Source organism: Elephas maximus, chromosome 7, assembly GCF_024166365.1.
Source record: "Elephas maximus indicus isolate mEleMax1 chromosome 7, mEleMax1 primary haplotype, whole genome shotgun sequence".
Classification (NCBI taxonomy): Eukaryota; Metazoa; Chordata; class Mammalia; order Proboscidea; family Elephantidae; genus Elephas; species Elephas maximus.
In genome coordinates, this window is record NC_064825.1 from 106546047 (window position 1) to 106570155 (window position 24109).

The 24109-nt window shown below is 35.5% G+C and overlaps 1 protein-coding gene, 1 non-coding gene and 2 pseudogenes across 2 annotated transcripts; all 4 read left to right on the top strand.

Moving 5' to 3' along the window:
* The first annotated feature begins 904 nt into the window (after positions 1 to 904).
* LOC126080224 (olfactory receptor 1094-like) lies at positions 905 to 3036 on the top strand (annotated as a pseudogene).
* A 6919-nt stretch (positions 3037 to 9955) lies between these two features.
* LOC126079354 (olfactory receptor 8J2-like) lies at positions 9956 to 10903 on the top strand. The gene has a single exon (XM_049890312.1). It carries the CDS (start codon positions 9956 to 9958, stop codon positions 10901 to 10903), a length of 948 nt encoding a protein of 315 aa, XP_049746269.1.
* A 3622-nt stretch (positions 10904 to 14525) lies between these two features.
* On the top strand, positions 14526 to 21752 carry LOC126080225 (olfactory receptor 8J2-like; annotated as a pseudogene).
* Positions 21753 to 21974: 222 nt separating this feature from the next.
* LOC126081320 (U6 spliceosomal RNA) lies at positions 21975 to 22081 on the top strand. The gene has a single exon (XR_007518366.1). It is a non-coding gene; the product is annotated as a U6 spliceosomal RNA (small nuclear RNA).
* The last annotated feature ends 2028 nt before the right edge of the window (positions 22082 to 24109 follow it).

Genomic DNA, 24109 nt, shown 5'->3' on the forward strand with positions numbered 1-24109 from the left:
ATTCCATACCCTATGCTAATTATCTCGTACCATTGTAAATTTAGGCACATTGTTGAAATGATGTCAAACGTTGTATTACAAAATCATCTTTTTCTTTAGACTCCTAATAATATTTTTAATAATATAATGAATTTTTTTCATTCATTCATCACAGTTTCCATTTTATTTCCATTGACTCTGTATTTATCTTATTTACATAATCACCTTTGTCTCAATATCTCTTCAGTTAATATCCACGTTCACCTCTCCCCTACCAATGACATTTTTCAAAATAAGAAATATATTTAGGAATTTCCCAGTTAAGTCAGTAAAACAGATTTTTTTTTTTTTAATTAAATGGTGTATTTAAAAGCAGTTTATAGTTCTGTAGTCACTCAAAAGTATAAGGTTAATTCAAGTAGTTGGTATAGGACTTCTAATCTGTTTTGTCTTAAATTATTGTGTCCAATAAAGAGAATTCAATCTAAAATATATTGTCTTCTCTGACAAATCATTTCAATATGTTTTTCCTATAACTTTACTCTTTACAAAATTCCTATGGAAATACATTCGGTAAATATTTACAATACTTTAAGGTAATTCTGATTTTACTTTCCCAGAATATTATAGGTATTTGGATTTATTCTCCTTTAATTGCTCTAATCTAGATGTTTCTTTTACTGAGAGATCCATATCAATTCACTAAAACTGGAGCTTGATTTGGATCATTAATTTAAGTAGTTACAGATTAATATTTGTAGCAGATTAAGTACGCATAAAGCTGACTCAAATTTCCTCATCAGCAAATTAGAGTAGTTTAAGATATAGTGTAGGGAAAAAAAAAAAAAAAAGGGAGAATATGTTAAAAATAAATATTTTATTAAAACAGTATTATAATACATATCCTTCAAACAGGTGGTACACTATGAGCTAGTAATTTAAATATTCAATAACAGAGTTGGTAACTCTTTAACTTCTGAGTTGCTTATCTATGGGGCCAACCAGAAAATAGTTAATTTATTCTTTCTACAATCCATCTCTTTCTTTATTTATAATCTTAAATCTTATTTCTACATTCAAAGGAAATTTAATTTTTTTTTTACTTACTACTCTAATAGTAAGATAAAAGTTACTTAATTCTTATTTCACTGAATCCACAAGCAACAAAACATAAACAGGTATAAAATCTTGAACAAAAATACCTTGGAAGAAAATAGTTGAAAAGTATGAAAGTCATGATTTTTTTTTTTTTAACATCTTCAGTAATTTCTTACAGTTTCACCAGAAATATTTGAGGGAGTAGGAAAGCATATAGATTATCAAAAACACCAGTGGCCTAATATATAGCCCAAAAAGGACAATACAATACCATGAACCTAAGAAAGCTCTCTGAAGGAAACATAAGATATCACGTAATTTTTGAATTCATTCATGGTGAATCTTTCCTCAAAAAACAATTTGATAAATTCCATTCATAAAAATCCAAAAATTGGTAATGGAACTGAAGAATACTCAGAGAGTAGCTTATTAGATGTTATAATACAGGCGGGTGCTACTTCCTAAGACCAATTCCAATCAGCATATTCCATGTTTTAAATTATTTTAAAGATTAAATTTCATTAATTTAATTATCTATTTTAATGTTCGTCTCAATCTTGAAAGATAAAATTAATAACCTTGTTCTGCAGGTTAGAAGATTATAGCAAACAATTTTACATAATTGCTGAAAGAACTAGAACTCTGGTGTTAAATTCTAACGCTCTGTCCATTAATATATTATCTCAAGTGTTTGGATGCAAGCAAGAAATTACTTTAAATAAATGACTGGTTTTAATAAATAAACCAATTACCTCAATTGTTTTGGTAATGACATGTTATTAACCAATGAGTAAAGGTCTTTATCTTCCATTTAATTCTTCAGTGAGTGTTACTGACTATTCATTCACTGTCTTGTCATTGTCTTATGAGTTGCTGCTGGGAAATCATGCATTTCTGAAAAATCAATAAGAGGACATAGTTAACATTCCTTTTAGTCACATATTCTGCATCCCTGTCATAGAAATAAAAATTGTGATTTCATGTATATTTTCAAGTTTGTTCCATGAAGTGTCAACGTGAAAAATGACACAGAAGTCACCACATTTGTACTGAAGGGCTTCGCAGACAATCGTGAACTGCAGATCGTCTTATTTTTTCTATTTCTAGCAATCTACCTCTTTACTCTGATTGGAAATTTAGGACTGGTTGTATTGGTCATTGGGGATTCCCGGCTCCACAACCCCATGTACTATTTTCTGAGTGTGTTATCATTCTTGGATGCCTGCTATTCATCATCTGTTACCCCAAATATGTTAGTAGATTTTATGTCAAAGAATAAAGCCATTTCATTCCTTGGATGTGCAACACAAATGTTTCTGGATATAACTTTTGGGACCACAGAATGCTTTCTCTTGGCAGCCATGGCTTATGATCGCTATGTAGCCATCTATAACCCACTTCTCTATTCAGTTAACATGTCACCCAGAGTCTATGTGCCGCTTATCATTGCTTCATGTTTCTGGTATTTCACATGCTACTTTACACACAGTAGCAACTTTTAGCCTCTCCTTCTGTGCATCCAATGAAATTAGACATATCTTTTGTGATATCCCTCCACTTCTTGCTATCTCCTGTTCTGACACTCACATTAACCAGCTTCTACTCTTCTACGCTGTGGGTTCTATGGAGATATTCGCCATCCTCATTGTCCTAATCTCCTATGGCTTAAATTTGTTGGCCATTCTGAAGATGCATTCTGCTGAAGGAAGGCAAAAAGTGTTTTCCACGTGTGGCTCTCACCTAACTGAAGTGTCAGTTTACCACGGAACAATCCTCTTCATGTATATGAGACCAAGTTCCAGCTATGCTTTGGATCATGACACGATAGTGTCTATATTCTACTCTATTGTGATTCCCATGGTCAATCCCATTATCTACAGTTCGAGGAACAAAGATGTAAAAGAAGCAGTAAAAAAAGTGTTTGGGAAAAATTGGTTTATGAATAAAGTGTATTTTTAGCACTAAAAATTAAATTAAAAAATCAAGAGTCATAGCCAGTGTCTCAATATAAAGATATAAAAAATTGAAAATTTCAGTTTTAGTTTGTTAGTGTCTTTCCGTTCTTCTTGAATATTTTGAAATAAAGATAATAGTCAACCTGTAACCTCTGCTATGTTAACACGTACAGAAAAACCATGCCATAAATTTCCTTCTTACTTTGTTCATGCTGATATATGTACATACGTGCAGGTGTGTATGGGTATATATACATGCATATATATACACATACATACAATGATTCTGTTATATATACATGTGCACATATATATGTATACAATCAGTATTTTTTATATTATAAAAAGTACAATCTGTTCTTCTTATACTTTATTTTCTATTATATTTAATTTTTATACTTTTATATTATTTATCTCTTGCTTATATTTTGGGAAATGAAAAATTACTAAAGCAATTATTTAGTACAGTGTAGTTTCAGACATTAGAAAATTTGAGAATTAGTATTAATTATTTTTAAAATATCTGGAGCAGATTAAACAGCACATTTTCCTTTTTCTAATGAATTGTATATACCCAGCAATATCAGTGAACAATGTATAGCTAAATGAATCAACTTGGATAATTCTACAAACATTCATCTGAGTGAAAAAATTTGCAGAATGAGACACAGTATTATAAAAGTAATTAAAGACATCATCAAAATTATCATATATTTTGATGATGAATGAGTGAAAATATAGTTAACTTATAAAGCATGTCAATGAAAAATTGTGGATTAGTGTTACCTCTGGTTAAGAAGACACTGGGTGCATAATGGTAAAAGGCTGGTAGTTTGAATTCACCCAGATGGCCCTCTGAAGATCTTCTGAATGACGACAACCATAGAAAACCACATGGAGGGCATTTCTACTCTCACACACATAGGGGCCACCATTAGTCAGAATTGGCTGGACGGAGACTTGTATTAGATATTACCAAAAAAACAAAAGAATAGTTGTGTCCTGCCCTAAAGCAGTGGAAATTTTAGAGAATGAGATGAAAGTTGTCATGGTTTCTTTGTCAAAGTTAAAATAACATAAACATTGATTGCAGCACTGGAAATAAAATTCCGATCTTTGATTTCAGATTTTAGGATGGATATTGTGTTCATTCATTCATCCCATCAGTCAGTGAGTTGGTTACCAAATATCTTGTGGACATGTACTCTACCCTTTATATTATTTTAGAAGCTTGTAATAAAAAGGTAAGATATTTGGATATATCTCTTCCTCTTACAAAGGTTATAGGCTAGAAAACGTCATAGACAGAATAAGAAAAGATTGTTATTGATATTTAATTTCAAGACTTATACATTATTTGAAAAAGTCTTGCAGGCTGATGTGAAAAAATACGTTTCCACTCAAATCAGTTGAATAAAAAACCTAGAAATGATACAATGTGTGATCTGTAATTTGATAATTATAATAAAAAGATGATATTCAGTCTCTTCAGAAACTTCACATTTTCAATTTGGTGTATATCATCTGTTTTTTACAGTAAACACACCAGGGCTTATTCTTCATTCTACAAGGGAGGCTTTGTGTTAAGCTTTATCCTAAGTATTCACATTAAAAATTTTCGTTGGGCCAGAATCCTGTGTTTTCCAACTGTAAGATTTTCTTAATACAATTGCCAGGGCACTACCCAGATCATATAAAGGTACATTAAAAGACAAAATATGAGTGAATCATTCGATGTATTTGTTATTTGGCGTGATCATCTAAGCAAGTCCCTAGGCTATCTCCACATTTTTAATCTTTGAGTGAAATTCTGAGTGGAGACTTGCCCAAGAAGCATTCTATTTGTCTTTCTTTCCCAGGGGAATCAGACTTTTACCTAGGAACCCTGGTTCTCATGTTCAGATTTTGGAGCCTAGAAACAAACATGTACTAGTGGGAAGGTCTGCAGGGATTTAGGACCTTTTTAAAACTCTCTAGCATGCTTCCTGGAGTAAACTTAGGCTTGGATTTCAGCAGATCTCTCTGCGCAGGTGAGCTTAACCAAATGTTTTACCTATTACTAGGGCTAGTTGTGAGAACTAAGTATCTTGAAAGCTCTATCCAATCACACTCAGAACTGAAATGATTCCTTCTCTGTCCTCTTTTCCAAGTGACTCCAATCCTTGCCCACTGATTGCTAAGTGGTAGTGACAGCCATGTAATGCCATAAATAACAGTCAAACATTCCAACTGATAAATGAGACTCAGCATTTTTACAGAAGTTCAAAATAAAGATGTGAAAATTAATGACCAGCTCTGAGTGTCTAAAAGAATGAAGATTTAGCATATTGCTTTTGATGTATGATAATTTGCTATTTTTGTAGAAGCAAGTATTTAGCAGATAGCCTTAATCCAGGCAGAGTTACTGCTAAAAAATATCAGCTGTAATGATTTGTGATACGATTCAGTAGCATCTGGAACAAAAAAATTGAAAGATATTAAACCTCATCTTCTACCAATGAGATTAATGATAACTGGAGAATTTCATATTGTCTCCATGCAGATGTCAATGTTGAAAAATTTACTTGAGCATTTTGAAATCTTAGTCTTATTATACCCTATGTTTGGCACATTCTTATATTATTAGTTTGGTGTACAAGAATGGAAGTAATTATGTGCCCTAATTTCTTCCATTGTAAACAAAACCATAGAGATGCAATGATATGGGGCAAAAGAAGCAGAGATTGATTTTATTCACAATCTAAAGAAGTGAATATGATATTAGATAACACAGCAAAGACTTCTTGAAATTAAATATATATATATACATATGTATATGTATGCACACACAGATATGTGTGTATGTATATATAAATATTTAAATCTACACATATCTTTATATCTTACACAATAGCATGTAGGAATTTTATTTAAATAGTAATGAAATATTGCCTATTAAAATATATCTTTCATATAAAAGTAGTTCAAATTAAGGAAATTAAAGAAGAAATGAGAAAATGATAGTACTATGAACATAAAAATATGGCAGAAAATGTAAAGGCATTATCTAAATATTGTAAGTTTGAGAATCCAAGCTCCAGAACAATATAGAATAATGAACCCTCATTCCAAGGAGTACATGTTGCCTTAGTATGAAGGGAAATGCTTTCTGCTTTAGAACTGGCAGAACTGATGGATGTTTTAGGAGGCACTCTATATCATATAAGTGACACAGTGGTTAAGTTCTTGGCTGCTAAAAGTTTGAACCCACCAACCACTCTGCGGGAGAAAGATGTGGCAGTCTCCTTCCATAAAGGTCACAGCCTTGGGGACCCTGTGGGACATTTCTACTCTGTCCTAATTGGTCTGTGGTTCAAAATTGACTCAAAGGCAATGGTTTTGGTTTAATTTTTAGTCTATACCAGACAGGAAAGTACTTCAGTGCCCCTGAAATTTAAAAGTCTACATTTCTGAGACACAGCTACAATAGTACTTAGCCAGAGATTTTTCCCCTTCTTGATTTTCGCTTTGCCCAGGGTGATAAACCTTAGGATAAAAAGATTCCCTGGTGCCAACAATTAGTCTATTTGTCCTGGTGGCCACAGAGATCTCATACTAAGAAGTAATTTTTATACTTAATGCCACACAGCTCCAAATAAAATTTGCTGTAGAGTCAATTCTGACTGGTAGAGACCACATGGGACAGAGTGGAGCTGCCCCACAGGTTTCCAAGAAGTGAGTGGAAACACTGGTGCCTAGTGGTTAAGAGCTCAGGCTGCTTACCAAAAGGCTGGCAATTTGAATCCACCAGGCACTCCTTGGAAACCCTATGGGACAGTTCTACTCTGTCCTTCAGGGTCACTATGAATCGGAAACTACTCAAGGGCCTGTTTTTTGTTGTTGCTGTTGTCATTTTTTCATTATGTGAGTAGATCTATAAAATATATGTATTCAAAAATGATTTAAAATCAAGATTATTTGGTAGAAAATTAAAATAACTCTTTTCAGGGATAAATGTTAAATCAGACAAGGTGCAGGGGAAAAAAAAAACAGGAGAAATAGGGGGTTATTCTACAGAAACTTTATTTTTCTGACATGTACTCTTTGAACAACCCTCCTTGTTCATCAATTGTATTTCAATAGAGAAGAGAATTAACAATAAGGATATATACAAACCCTCTCCCTCCTCAAAGCTAATTGCACTAATGCACAGTAGATAATCAGTAATTGGTATTCTTGTTGCTGATATTCTCATTCTTGTTAAAGCAAGGATGTATTTATAAACTATATTTCAGAGTGAACAATGTACTGAATAGCATTATGTATAGCAACCTGACAGGAAATATTTTGATCAAATTGAATGTTGCTCTGAGGATTTCCAGGGTAAACTTTCCTTGTTATAAAACTTGACATTCTTTTTGGTTTCATAGCAGGAGACAAGAGATATGGGATAGTTGGTGCAACAAAATCAGATCAGCTTATCAGATACATATTTGACATACCTTTAAATGAAAAAAAAAAAAAAAACCTTGGAAGAGTTGTATGTGGAAGAGCATGTTTTGTTTTGTGAAAGATATAGCTGAGTATCAGGTGGCCCAGTGTCTGAATATACCAAAACCAAAAAAACGAACCCATTGCGGTTGAGTCGATCCTGACTCCTAGGGACCCTAAAGGACAGTGGAACTACCTCATAGAGTTTCCGAGGTTGTAAATCTTTAGGGAAGCAGGCTGCCACATCTGTCTTCCACAGAGCAGCTGGTGGCTTTGAACGCCCAATATTTCAGTCAGCGGTGGAGAACTTCACCACTGTGCCATCAGAAGCACTTATTTTGCATATAGAAAATTATAATTTTACTGCTATTTCTTTTTCAACTATAAGAGTCTTCAATCAGGTAGAATGTGACACTGATCTTAAAATTAAAAAAAAGAGAAAAATTATTAACATCACTCATAATAAGCTAATAATAATAGTAATAACTACAGGTAACACCTATTCTGAAATCATTAAGTGCCAAGCTTTGTGCTTACTAACCTATATATGTGCATTATGCTAGTTAATTTGCACTACACAAAATATGAATATTTGAGCAAAAGCAAAGAGCTAGTGTTTGGTGGAATAAAACAATATCAACAAGGGCAAACTAAATTAAAAAAAAAGAATGCCTTTATCCAGTCAATATCCTGTGTGGCCTGTGAGTAACTTCACTTCACTGAGCCTCAGGTATCTCATCAGGTATGAAAACATTCACATGCATCCCCTAAAGCTCCAATGCAGAATAAGAGATAATTATTTCAAAACATTTTACTTAGTTCCAGGCACATACTGAGAGGCCCCGGGTGGCACAAAAGGTTAAGCACTTGGATCCCAGCAGAAGTGATGGCGGCTCAAACCCGCCCAAGGGAGACAGGCTGGGTGACTGGCTTCAGGAAGGTCACGGTCTTGATAGCCCTGTGAAATAGTTCTGATCTGCACACGTGGGGTCACCGTGAGTCAGAATCTGCTAGATGTCAACCAACAACAGCAACGAGAAGCACATAGTGAACACGACATAAAAGTTAGCATTCTGTCCCACTCATTTCTCTGCAGAAGTAGAGTAAAATGATTGAACTTTAAAAATCAAAACCACAAGTAATAAAACTTAACTATAAAAACAATGACAAAACAGGCTTCAAACAGTTTAAGGAAAAGGAGGCTAAACTGGAAAAAGAAGGGAAGCCTGCTAAAAAGTAATAATAGAAAGTAATCTAGAAAACAAATCCAGTGACAGCTCTGGTGTATTTGGCAGAAAAAAGAAAATGTGATTAAGAAGAAGGGTGCAGTCTTCCGGCACCTACAGAAGGAACAGTATTGAGATGCAGGTCTATCTGTGCGTAGCGGAAACAGAGAGATGTGGTAAAAATTGTTAAGGAAAAAGCCACAGTTCTGGATGTGTTTCCCACAGAGATCCTGAAATTCGTAAAATATCCAAGGAGATGAAGCAGCATGGGCTGGAGAGGGGGCCTGTGGCAGTTAAGCTGAAAGATAATTAGAGATCCCTCTGGCTCATCAACTCCAACTCTGTAAAGGCAGTTCTTTTTCATCACTTAAAAACCAGTGGTAAAGAAAATATGTACATCTCACCCAATAAAAAAAAATAGCAATGAAAAATATTCATGCGTCTGTATTATGATATATATATATATCTCCAAAGCAAATCCAGTGCCGTCGAGTCGATGCCAACTCAGAGCGACCCTATAGGAAAGAATAGAACTGCCCCATAGAGTTTCCAAGGAGTGCCTGGTGGATTTGAACTGCTGACCCTTCGGTTACCAGTCATAGTACTTAACCGCTACACCACCAGGGTTTCCATATATATATATATAAAATTCTATTCTGTTGTTAGGTGCCATTGATTCAGTTTGGAATCATAGCAACCCCATGTACAACATATATATAAATATGTATATGAAATTCATAATATATCATTCAATATTTATCCTTCTATGTAAATATAGAAAAACCTGGTTGTGTAGTGGTTAAGAGGTAAGGTTGCTAACCAAAATTTTGGCGGTTCAAATTCATCAGGCACTCCTTGGAAACCTTATGGGTCAGTTCTACTCTGTCCTATAGGGTCCTATGAGTTGAAATCAACTTGAGGTCAATGGGTTTGTTTTTCTTGGTTTGTTTCATTGTATGTACTATATATATATACACACACACATACATACAATTCAATATCTGAACTATATCCAACAGTAAAATAAATTGTTTTCTGATGAGTTTTTTTTTTTTGAAACTTCTGAAAATGTGGGAGAAACAAGATCTGAAACTCCTAAGTATGAACAAAAGTAATCAGATTTTAAATGAAACTGTAACAAAGAATAATCCTCTAACAGCAAAATTAATTTTACCTTTTATTAATTTCTTTCCACTTTCCCTATTTAAAGGCAGAATAACACAATAAATGGCTCCAGGGAATCTCACATGGGTGACTGAGTTCATTGTCATGGGAATCACAGACCTTCCTGAGCTCCAGGTCCCCCTTTTCTTTGTCTTCCTGGTGATGTATGGGCTGACTGTGGTAGGGAACCTGGGCACCATCATCCTCACCAGTGTCGACTCCAGACTTCAAACCCCCATGTACTTTTTCCTTCGACACTTGGCTATCACTAATCTTGGCAATTCTACCACCATTGCCCCTAAAATGTTGCTCAACTTCTTGGTTAAGAAGAAAACCATCTCATACTACTGTTGTGCAGCTCAACTAGGTGGATTCTTAGTTTTCGTGGTGGCTGAAATTTTCATACTGGCCGCAATGGCCTATGACCGTTATGTGGCCATTTGCAATCCCCTGCTCTACATGGTGGTGGTGTCTTGGCAGATCTGCCTTCTGCTCGTATCCCTCACATACCTCTTCAGTCTGACCACAGCACTGACTGTCTCTTCCTTTGTGTTCTCTGTGTCATACTGTTCTTCCAATGTAATCAACCATTTTTACTGTGATAACGTCCCTTTGCTAGCCTTGTCCTGTTCTGATACTTACATTCCAGAAACAGCAGTGTTTATATTTTCGGGTACCAATCTGTTTTTCTCCTTGATCATTGTTCTAATATCCTACTTCAACATTGTTCTCGCCATTTTGAGGATACAGTCTTCAGAAGGGAGACAAAAAGCTTTTTCCACCTGTGCTTCTCACATGATGGCGGTCACTGTGTTCTATGGGACCCTCCTTTTCATGTATTTGCAACCAAGGACCAACCACTCATTAGATACTGATAAAATGGCCTCAGTCTTTTACACCCTAGTGATACCAGTGGTGAATCCCCTCATTTACAGCCTAAGGAACAAGGACGTGAAGGATGCACTGAAGAGATTCCTTAATAACCCATGCAAATCGCTCAAACTAATGTGAATGTATAACTACAACTGTCTTCTTTTAACAGTCTTATTTTGCTCCTGACAAAGCTGCTTTTAAGTGAAGAAGTATTCTAAATGGTTTAAAAAAAAAAAAAAAACTATTAATTTCGGTGGGAAAACTACTGATGCATTTTTTCCCAATTCAAAATATCAGTCCCCCTAGAGGGACAGAACAGTACATTCAAATGCCCTGAGGGGACAATGGCCTTGACGTTTTGGGGACCAGGTGATAGTCAATATGACTGGATGTAGGAAATGAGATCAAAGGAGGAGTTAGGACAGGCACCATAGAGGAACCATTCTGCGAGCCACCAAAAAAAACCCCAAACCCATTGCCGTTGAGTCAATTCTGACTCATAGCAACCGTAGAGGACAGAGCAGAACTGCTCCATAGGGTTTTTCAAAGAGCAGCTGGTGGATTCAAACTGCCGACCTTTTGGTTAGCAGCTGAGCTTTTAACCACTGTGCTGCCAGGGCTCCTTTCTGCGAGACAAAGGAGGATTTTTTTCTGATTGGAGTTGTATGGGAGGTGTAACAACCTGCTCTGCAAGCTCACTCCTTCGTGAGCAAATGTGATCTTGCCCTCTGCAGGCAAAGAAAGGGCTGAGCCGAGACCTGTTGCTAAACAGACGAAAGCAATCAGAGTGACTTACAAACATGCTTTCCTTTCCTGGAGAGCAGATTGGAACGTGCTCCCTCTGGACACGGGAGGACTCAATGTGTGGGTGGACTGTATTTGAGAAAGTCTTTTTTTTTTTTTAGAGGGATAAAGGTTTCAATTACACAATGAAAACAAACTTACATATGTAATAAACAACAACTTAAAAATAAACAAATACATACTATAAATAAATTACAACTCGTTAAAAGGTTTGTGTCTTATACCCTCTAAATATGGTATCTGTTGTTGTTGATATGTGCCATAAAGTTGATTCGTACTCATATTGACATTATGTTCAACAGAAGGAAACACTGCCTGGTCCTGAGCCATCCTCATGATCATTGTTACGCTTGACCCTGTTGTTGCAGCCACTGTGTCAATCCATCTCCTTGAGGGTCTTCAACCTAGGTGCCATACTTGTTTGCAAATGAGAAGGCATAGCTGCAAACAAAAGGTACCTAGGTGGTACGAACTGTTTTCAGTAATCTAAATTTTGGAGAATCAGACACACCCAGGGGTAAGAAAAGGCCTTGTGATTCTCTTCCTTTAAGATTACAGCCGAGAAAACACTTTGGAGAGTTTCTACCTTGTAACACTTGGGGTCTTCATGAATTGAAATTGACTTGCCGGCAACTAACAACAACAATGTAGTCTGTAAACAAGGAAGAGAAAACCTGATAATGGCTGATGGAGGTATATGAGAGTCATTGCTTGAAAGATGATAGAAAGTCAGATCATTCTACTTGATACACTCACCTTTGCCCAAGGACTAAACATTTTATTATAATTTTACATTTTTTAATACCATATCCTCCATTAATAACCTTTTGCACCTTTTTCTCCATCTATCACATTTGTGAATCCATTGTTGTCTTACACTTAAAATAAACTTATAACATATGAAAGTAAACATGTAGGGGAAAATAAAAACTAAGCCCAAGAGTGCTTTGAAACACAACTTGTGCCATAGCAGACTGAAATAAATATATAAGCATTCTGCATTTTTCCTCCTCTCTCATAGACATGTGCACAAAGCAAAAAAAAATTATGTTGAGCTAGTCATGTTTTACAATTAAATTATTTCCAAATGATATTTTCATACTAAAATCTGTTGTATACTTTATCATCTTTAATATGAAACTGTCAACATTAAACATCACTTCTTCTCAGATTTTTATTTAGTGTGGTGAAAGTGTTATTAGACCAAAAATGTCATCTCTTAAATGTGGTAACAATTATCAAAAAACTTACTACAAAAAAGAAAAAAAAAGTTAATAGTCATGTGAGTTATTGCTGTGTATGTACAATGCTACTAACATGCAATGGCGTGAGGGAGAGTAGGTGTGGCATGTGATGTAAGGACAGTCTCTGGACATAAAATAAGCTTATGACAATTTCAGGAAGGTCAGACATGAGGCACAACCAGGAACTCGGAGATTCACAGAAATGAGTCCATTTCTAACTTTGGTCATAAACAAACAGAATAGCTGAAGGCAGGCAAGATAAAATATGTGATGGACATTTCTGACCTCAAAAGACAAAATCAGCTATAATTTAATCCCATTAGTCTGTAAACTTTTCATGTTAATTGCTAATGTGTTTCTTTGCTTTTACTTTATTCAGAGTGTGTTTGGCTTCAGCAGCTTACAATTACACAAGTGTTTCCCATTAGAAAACTATTTTCTTTGGGTATGGCTCCATGTGTAGAATTAGAGCAAAAGGCTAAACTCACATTACAACATTTCCAATGCTGTTTAAAATAAATGAATGAATAAATAAATAAACCTGTTGTCTTAGAGTGATTCCTACACATTGCAACCCCATGTGTATCAGAGTCGAACTTTCCCAGAAGGTTTTCAATGACCTTTCAGAAGTAGATTGCCAAGTCTTTCTTCTAAGACACCTCTGGGTGGATTCAAACCACCAAATTTTCAGTTAGCAGTCAAGTACTTAACAAATATACAACATCCAGGGACTCTATCCAATGCAATACACTGAAATACATATACAGTTTGGTGGATTGTTAAACATTTTGCTAAATGAATAAAGATCAAAAATGGGAAGTTCACTGTTTTCTACCTTATAATTTGGTTCACATGTATGTATTTCCTAAAAATAATTATGCTGTTTTTATATTACTTTCTTATTGCTATAACAAATTACCTCAAATTTAATGCCTAAAAACAACACAAATGTATTATCTCACAGTTTTGACAGTAAGAAGTCCATAATGAGTCTAATTGCACTAAAAGCAAGGTGTTAGCTTGGATGCCCTAGAGGAGAATGTTTCCTGCCTTTTTCACCTTGTAGAGGCAGCAAATATTCCTTGGATAGTGACCCCTTCCAGTTATCAATCCTATCACTCTCACTTCTGCTTCCATTACCTTCTCGGGATCTCCTGCATACATTTTGTCTTCTAAGAACTCTTTTGATTACATTGGGCTCACCTGGACAACCCTGGGACACATTATATCAATAAAGTCCCTTTTGTCATGTAATATATTCACAGTTTCTGGGAATTAGGATTTGGACATCTTTGAGGGTTCGTGAAACTGTGTTCTACATCACATTGGAATATTTTGTGAAATTAGACAATGTAAAATCTTGCACCTCTCTCAAGTACAAGAGCTCAATAAAATAATCCCACTAAAATGTACACAATATATATCTGTTTTACATTGTTTAGATACAAAATTTGTTCTATACAAACTATACATTGAGACTTCTTGGATTAAGAATGAACAACAACAACAAAACATTTGGCTTGAAGATTGCAGAAAGAGTGTACCCAGATAAACATGCACTCACATATCATTTGTTACACTTCTAGTGAGAAATTCTGAATCAGACAAGTTAACCAACCAGGCATATTGGTCAAGCATATATTTTTAATGAAGTAAGATATGAAAAACAATTTATCTCTCAACTCCAGTCTTCTACTGTCAAAGTTTACCCCATGGGAGCATTAGCACCTCCAAACTTCCAGGTTATGCCTGTCCGGGTGCCAAGGTGGTTCCCTGGCATCTTGTGCCTGAACAGCTATAGTAAAACCACTGAGGGGATGAGGCAAGATGGGGTGCCTGGAAGTTTTGAAGCAAGCCACCACCTGGGCAAAAGTGTGAAAGGTAGGAAAGGCTTCAAACAGCTGCCACAGGAGCCCACAGGCTGTATTGCAGGAGAGGCTAGAGCTCTCTCCCAACTCCATAAGGTAGGGCTGTCTGGTCAGACAGCATGGCAAGTGTGTAACTCTTGAGTGGAGCACATATTGAATCCCTTCAAGAGCCTGAGAATAAAAAAATAAGATACTGATTTTGTTTTAACACTAAGTGCTTGATCAAACAAAAAATGTTTTTTATGATATGGAATAAACATCTATTTCGACCTCATCTATAGTTCCAATTATATTACCAGTTAACATGTCACCCAGACTCTATGATCCACCCATCATTGCTTTCTAGGTTGCTCGTATTTTGCTCTGCTACTTAACACACAGTACGAACTTTTAACCTGTCTTGTGCAATCAACGAAATTAGATGTACTTTGTGTAATATCCCTCTACTCTTTGATATGTTGTGCTCTGACACTTACATCGACCACCTTCTTTTCTTCTATTTTGTGGGTTCTATAGAGGGTTTTTTTTTTTTTAGAGAGATATTCACCACCCTGATTGTCTTGATACCCTATGGTTTCATTTTCTTGGCCATTCTGAAGATTCCTTCTGCTGATAGGAGGTGAAAAGTGTTTTCCATTTTTGGCTCTCACTTAACTGGAGTGTCAGTTTACCATGAACAATCCCCTTCATATTTGTGAGACCAAGTTCCAGCTACACTTTGGGTCATGGCATGATAGTGTCAGTATTTGGCACTGTTGTGACAGCCATGCTGAATACCATTACCTGCAGTTTGAGGAACAAAGATGTAAAAGAAACAATAAAAAAATGTGTTAGTGTGAAATATACAATAAGGCATATTTTTAGCAATAACAATTAAAAAAATCAAGAGTCAAGATCTATGTCTCAATATGAAAAAGATATACAAAAAATAAATTTTTGTTTTAGTTTCTTAGTGTCTTTCTATTCTTTCTGAACATTTGAAATAAAGATGTCTTAATGTATGCTATTTTAAAACATGTGCAGAAAAACTATGCCATGAAAAAAAAATAAAAATTTTTTTGCCATGAGTTTGCTTCTTATTATGTTCATACTACCTCATGAAATGATTGAACATCGACTAATTCTTTTTCGTATAATGACTCTGTGTATTCCTTCCATCTTCTTTTGATGCTTCCTGGTTCTTTTAATATTTTCCCCATAGAATCCTTTACTATAGCAACTTGAGGCTTGAATTTTTTCTTCAGTTCTTTCAGCTTGAGAAACACCGAGTATGTTCTTCCTTTTAGTTTTTCTGTCTCCAGCTCTTTGCACATGTTATTATAATACTTTACTATGTCTTCTCCAGCTGCCCTTTGAAATCTTCAGTTCTTTTACTTCATCATTCCTTCTTTTTCTTTAGCTGCTTGACATTCAAGAGCAAGTTTCAGAGTCTCCCCTGACATCCATCTTGCTCTTTTCTTTCTTTTCAATGACCTCTTGCTTTCTCCGTGTATGATGTCCTCGATGTCATTCCACAACTTGCCTGGTCCTCAGTCACTAGTGTTCAACACGTGAAATCTTTTCCTGAAATGGACTCTAAATTCAGGTGGTACTGAAAGATGAAGTCCAAGCTGCTCTGAAGGCATTGGCGAAAAATAAGGCTCCAGGAATTGATGGAATATCAATCGAGATGTTTTAACAAATGAAGAGGTGAAGGTGCTCACTAGCCTATGCCAAGATATATGGAAGACAGCTTCCTGGCCAACTGACTGGAAGAGATCCATATTTATGCCTATTCCCAAGAAAGGTGATCGAAAGGAATGGGAAAAATATAGAACAATGTTATTAACATCACACGCAAGCAAAATTTTGCTGAAGATCATTCAAAAACAGCTGCAGTAGCGTATCAATAGGGAACTGCCAGAAACTCAGGCTGGCTTCAGAAGAGGAACCAGGGATATCATTGCTGATGTCAGATGGATCTTGACTGAAAGCAGAGAATACTAGAAGGATGTTTACCTGTGTTTTATTGGCTATCCAAAGACATTCGACTGTGTGGATCATAACAAATTATGGATAACACTGAAAAAATGGAAATGCCAGAACACTTAATTATGCTCATGAGGAACCTTTGTATAGATCAAGTGGCAGTTGTTTCAACAAAACAAGAGGATACTGATTGGTTTAAAGTCAGGAAAGGTATGCATCATGACTGTAGCCTTTCACCATACGTATTCTATCTGTATGCTGAGCAAATAATCAGAGCGGTCAGACTATATGAGAAGAATGGAGCATCAGGATAGGGGGAAGACTCATTAACAACCTGCATTAAGCAGATGACACAACCTTGCTTGCTGAAAGGCACTTACTAATGAAGATCAAAGATCACAGCCTTCAGTGTGGATTGCACCTCAACGTAAAGTAAAAATCCTCACAACTGGACCAATGAGCAACATCATGATAAAAGGAGATAAGATTGAAGTTGTCAAGGATTTCATTTTACTTGGATCCAAAATCAATAGCCATGGAAGCAGCAGTCAAGAAATCAAAAGACTCATTGCATTGGGTAAATCTCCTGCAAAAGACCTCTTTAAAGTGTTGAAAAGCAAAGATGTCACCTTGAAGACCAAGGTGCACCTGACCCAAGCCATGGTATTTTCAGTGGCATCATATGCATGTGAAAGCTGGACGAAGAATAAGGAAGACTGGGGAAGAATTGATGCCTTTGAACTGTAGTGTTGGCGAAGAATATTGACTATACCATGGACTGCCAAAAAAATTAACAAATCTGTCTTGGAAGAAGTGCAACTAGAATGTTCCTTAGAAGCAAGGATGGCGAGACTGAGTCTTACATATTTTGGACGTGTTGTCAGGAGGGATCAGTCCCTGGAGAAGGACATTATGCTTGGCAAAGTACAGGGTCAGCGGAAAAGAGGAAGACCCTCAACGAGGTGGACTGGCTCAGTGGCTGCAACAATGAGTTCAAGCAAACAACTATTGTAAGGATGGTGCAGGACCGGGCAGTGTTTTGTTCTGTTGTACATAGGGTCGCTATGACTCCATGGCACCTAACAACAACAACAAAGTGTTCATACTGGATATGTATATGTGTATTTATGCATATATATGTATATACATATACACATACACATAATGGCTGTAATATACACATATATACACATGAAGACATATACGTATATGATCTTTATGTAGAATATTGTGTATTTATGTTGTCTTGCTTATACATATATACTTGGAAATGAAAAAATAGTAAAATGTATTTATTTAGTGTGGTGTAATTAATAAAAATTTAAAAGTAAAGTTTCAATAAATTTTAAAAAAATTATTCAGGAGTTGTTTGAGCAGAACTTGTTTTCTTTTTCTAATGAATTTTTTTACGTGCAGCAAAATCAGTGGACAACATATAGCTAAAGAAATCAACATGGATAAATCTGCAAACATACATTTGAGTGAGCAGAAAATTGCAAAATAAGACACTCAGTACTATGTAAAATAATTAAAGATATCTTCAGATTTATGTTTTGATGGGTACATAAATATATAGTTAATAACAACAAGAATATCATTAAAAGTTGTGGATAAGGGTTACCTCTGGGTAAGGATACTCTGAGCTGGTGGTTTGAATCCAAGCAGAGGCACCTCAAAAGACCTGCTGAAACTTTATAGCCGTTGAAAACGGTATGGAGCACAGTTCTACTCTGACACATATGGAGCCACCTTGAGTCAAAATTGGCTGGAGGGAAACTGGTATTAGGTATTAGGTATTAGGAATACCAAAATCAAGAAGGAAGAGGTGTATCCTGCACGATAGAAGTCAGTATCTTAGAGAATGAGACACAACTTGTCATGGTTTCTTTGTCAAAGTTAAAATAATTTTACAGATTGATTACAGCATGGGATACAAAATCCTGATGTTTAATTTCACATTTCAGGGTGGGTATTTCATTCATTCGTTTGTTCATTCATTCCATCAGTCAGTGAGTTGGTTAGCAAGTGTCTTTTGGACATCTACTCTATCCTGGGTATTATTTTAGAAGATGGTAATAAAAAGGAAAACTAATCAGACACATCCTTCCCTCTTATAAAGGTTATAGGCTAGAAAATGCCCCAAGAAAGTAAGAAAGAATTGGTGATGATATTAAATTGCAATATTTACTTATTATTTGAAAGACGATTGTACCCTGATGTGAAAAAATACATTTTTTTACTTAAATTAACTGAATATAAAAACTACAAATGATACCAGATATGATTTCTACTTTAATAATTTTAATAAAAAGTTGATATTTAGCCTCTTTATAAACTTCACATTTCAAATTTGGTGTATATCATCTGGTTTTTACAGCAAATATACCAGAGTTTGATATTGGAAGGGAGGTTTTGTGTTATCCCCAATATTCACATTTAATTTATCCATAGGGGTAGAATTCTGTATTTTCCAGCGGCTGGATTTTCTTCATCCATAACCCAGGAACACGGGCCAGAGTATTGAAGGGTATATTAAAAAAAATAATAATAATGATACAGAAACGCAGCACGTGTTTCTTATTCAATGTACTCATTTAAACAAGTCCCTAGACTATCTCCACATTCTCATTTTTTGGGTGAAATTTTGAGTGGAGCTTTGCTTAAGGAGCTTTCAATTTGTCTTTCTTTCCCTGGGGAATCAGACCTTTATCTGGGAATTCTAGTCCTCATGTTTAGGGACTGGGGCCTAGACACATACATACATTAGTGTTAGGGTCTTCAGGAACTTCAGATCTTTGTAAAACTCTCCAGCATGCTTCGTGGAGTAAACTTAGGAGTGGATCTCGAATCTCTGTGCACAGGTGGGTTAAACCAAATGTTTCCCTATTACTAGGTCTAGATGTGAGGACTAAGTATCTTAAAAACTCTATGAATTCAAGTCAAACTCAGAACTGAAATGGTTTCTTCTGTCTCTTTTCCAGGTGGAAACCCTGGTGGCATAGTGGTTAAGTGCTATAGTAATTAACCGAGAGGTCAGCAGTTCAAATCCACCAGATGCTCCTTGGAAACTCTTTGGGGCAGTTCTACTCTGTCCTCTAGGGTCACTATTAGTTGGAATTGCCTCGATGTCAGTGGGTTTGGTTTGGTTTTTGGTCTTTTCCAAGTGACGGCAATCCTTGCCCACTGATAGCTGAGTGGAAGTGATGGCTGTGTAATGACTGAAGTAACTGTCTTTAATGACTTAAGTAAATGTCTTAATAAATTAATAACAGTCTTAATGACTACTGAAAAATGAGACTGAGCATTGTTAAAGAAGATGTGAAAAAAATAACCAAATCAATGGTCAGTGATGATTATCTAAGAGAATGGAGAAGATTTAGCATATTGCTTTTTACATATGATGAACTTGATATTTTTAGGGAAGCAAATATTTACCAGATAGTCTTAACCCAGGTAGAGTTACTGCTAAAACTATCAGCTGTAGTGAGTTGTGACAGGGTCATGGAGCATTTGGAGCACAAAAATGTAAAGATTCTAAACCTTATCATCTTCCAGTGAGATTAACAATAAATTGAGAATTTCACATTTTCTCTATGCAGATGTCAAAGTTGAAGAATTTCTTGAGCATTTTTGAAATTCTAGTTATTGATACCCTACGTTAGCCACGGTCTTACATTTCTATTATTAGCAATTAGGGATACAAAGAATGGAAGTAATTATGTGTGCTTACTTTTTCCATTGTGAATGAAAGCCAGGGAAATATGATGATATGAGATAGAAAAAATCATAAACTTGATTCTTATTCACAATCTAAAGCAGTGAATACGATACCAATTGATAATACAGTGATAACTTTTTGAAATTAAATATATATGTAAATATATGTAAAATCTAATATTGAAACTAGGTTTAACAGTGAATAAATAAATAGTTTGGGCCAACAATTCAAAGAAACAACCTCAGTCCTCAGTTGTTCTCTGGTGACTTTGTATTTCTGAAATTTGTGAAAAAACAGGGAGAAAAGTAAGATCTGGAACTCTTAACTGTTTTTGAATGGAAGTAAAATGACTGTAAATAAAACTTTGACAAGGAATAACCTAAGAGCAAAATTTTTTTTGCCATCCGTTAATGTCTTTCCATTTTTCCCATTTAAAGACAAAATCAACACAATACATGGCTCCAGGAAATCTCACATGGGTGACTGAGTTCATTCTCATGGGTCTCTCAGACCGTCCTGGGCTCCAGGTCCTCCATTTCTTTGTCTTCCTGGTGATCTATGGGCTGACTGTGGTAGGGAACCTGTGCATCATCACCCTCACCAGTCTCGACTCTCAACTTCAAACCCCGAAGTACTTTTCCCTCCAATACTTGGCTATTATCAATCTCAACAGTTCTACTGTCATTGCCCCCAAAATGCTGGTCAACATCTTGTTTAAGAAGAAAACTATCTCTTACTACTGTTGTGCAGCTCAACTTGGTGGATTTGTAGTTTTCATTGTGGCAGAGATTTTTATGCTGGTCACAATGGCCCATATGCAACCCCCTTCTTTACATGGTGGTGGTATCTTGGCAAATCTGCCTTCTCTTAATATCTTTCATATGCCTCTACAGTCTGACCATAGCACTGACTGTCTCTTCCTGTGTGTTCTCTGTATCATATTGTTCTTCCAATGTAATCAACCATTTTTACTGTGATAATGTCCCTTTGCTAGCCTTGTCCTGTTCTGACACTTACAGTCCAGAAATAGCAGCATTTACCTTTTCAGGGATCAATTTGTTTTTCTCTATGATCATTGTTCTAATATCCTACTTTAACATTATCCTTGCTGTTTTGAGAATACAGTCCTCAAAGGGGAGACAAAAAGCTTTTTCCACCTGTGCTTCTCACATGATAGTGGTCACTGTGTTCTATGGGACTCTTCTTTTCATGTATTTGCAACCAGGACCAACCACTCATTAGGTACTGATAAAATGGCCTCAGTCTTTTACACCCTAGTGATACCAATGCCGAATCCTCTCATTTACAGCCTAAGGAACAAGGATGTGAAGAAGGCAGTGAAGAGATTCCTTAATAACCCATGCAAATCACTCAAACTAATGTAAATATATAAGTACAAATGTCTCCTTTTAAAGTCTTAATTTGGTCCTGAAAAATCTGCTGTTAAGTGAAGAGGCATTAAATAGCTAAAAAAAAAAAAAGAAGAAGAAGAAAAAGAAAAACTATTAATCTCAAAGGGGAAAATATCGATGCATTTTTATCCCAATTAAAAATACCCACTATTCCTAGATAGAAAATGCTTCAAAAATGCAATGAAAAAAAAAACAGTGCTCACTTAGGCAACACATACACTAAAATTGGAACGATAGAGAGAATATTAGCATGGCCCCTGGGCGAGGACGACACTCAAATTTGTGGAGTGTTCCATATTTTTTTGATTTGTAAACATTCACTTAAAGCACAATAAAAAATTTTTAAAAACTTACATTTGTAATAAACAACAATTTGAAGGTAAAAAAAAACATGTATTATAAATAGAATACAAGTTATTAAAAGATTTGTTTCTTATTCTGTCTAAATAAGATAGCTAGATGGTACAAAATATTTGCCCTAATCTAAAGCTTTGTATATTGAACTCCCTGTGGTACCAAAGAAGAAAATGCCTGCTGATTTTTTTCCCTTAAGATTACAGCCATTAAAACCACATGAAAAAGTTCTACTATGTACACATGGGGATGTCAAGAGTTAGAATTGACTTGATGTCAATTAACAACAACATCATAGTCTCTAAACAAGAAAGAGAAAGCCTGATAAAGGGTGGTGGAGATATATAAGAACCATTGCTTGCGAGATGAGATGATAGAAAACCTGATCATTCTCCTTGGTACACCCACCTTTTGTCCAAGGGCTAGACATTTTATTATAAGTTTACTTTTTTTTTTTAATACCATATTCTCCATTCATATAACTTTGGCACCATTTTCTCCATCTATCACATTTTTTGTTCCTCCATTGTTGTCTTGCTCTTAAAATAAATTTATAACCCAGAGAAGTAAACAGGCATTAAGCCTAGGGTGCTTTGAAAGGCCACATGTGCCACAGCAGACTGAAATAAACATAAAAGCATTCTACCTTTTTCCTCCTCTCTCTCAACACCAGTATGCAAAGCAAAAATTGATGTTCAGCTAATCATGACAAAATTCAAAGTTTTCCATAGGATATTCTCATACTAAAAACTATTGTGTAGACTTTGTTATCTTTGCAATAAACCATAACATTAAACACAACTTCCTAGCACATTTTATTTAGTGTGTTTTGGGTGAAAATATTATTAGATCAAAAATGTCATCGCTTAAAAGGTAACAATTCTCTGGAAACCTATAGCAAAAAAAAATTAAAACTCGTAGGAGTCATATCTATACATGTACAATGCTACTAAGATGTGGTGGAGTGAGGCATAGTGGGTAAGACATATGAGGTAAAGACAGGGTCTGGGAATAAAGCTATGACATTTTCAGGAAAGTCAGACATAATTCAAAACCAGGAATTGTGAGGCTTACATAAGTAAATCAATTTGTAACTTTAGCCATACATATTCATAATTTGAATTCCTTCTGCATCTTTAAAAAAACATTATAAGACATGTTTAAAGAGTTCTGCTTTCATCATCAGATATAAAACGGATTAAGCTGCTGTAGAAAATTCTGAATATTACAGTAATTTATGGAAAATTGAAGCATATACTCAACAAATAGTGTACCTCAATCCAGGTTTTTGAGTGCAGGCAATAAAAAAATTACAATGAAAGCTGGGGAATTGCACATCAAAGGTTTCCTCAATAGGGAAATCAAATGTATCCTGGATAATTAACAAACACCCGATGGTATTGCTCCCTGTTCTCAAATACTTTAGGATTAATGAAAATTTATGTTTAAGCTCCATGGGGAGTATCTCAAGGGGAGAATAAAAAAAAAAAACAGTGCCAAAGAGTCAATTCTAAATTCTTCTTATGATTACAGTATGATTAGGAAGCACTTGGGGGAACAAGAACTTATTTCTCACCTTAGGTGAGTAGATGGCACTGGTCTGCGTGTTTATCAATGAGCTCCAGTCATTATTCTTGACCCTTGGTTTCAATTTAGATTATACTCATGAGTATAGTCAGCAAAGTCAGACTCAAGACACTATACCGTATCTACTGATAACGTCTTAACTATGTTATCATGTGTTTTTACCACCATTATTATGTTCTTTGAGGAAAGCAAAAAACTTCATTTCTATTTGTTATGATTTCCATATTGATTCTGGAATTTTCTGTGTACGTGTGTTAGTTGCCATCAAATTGGTCCCCACTCATAGAGACTCTATGTAGAACAGAAAGAAACACTGCCCGGTCCTGTACCATCCGCACAATCCTTGCTGTGCTTAAGCCCATCATTGCAGTCACTGTGTCAGTGCATCT

Excerpts from the sequence above, each read along its gene's own strand:
- LOC126079354 (XM_049890312.1), top strand. The coding sequence starts at position 9,956 with ATGGCTCCAGGGAATCTCACATGGGTGACTGAGTTCATTGTCATGGGA.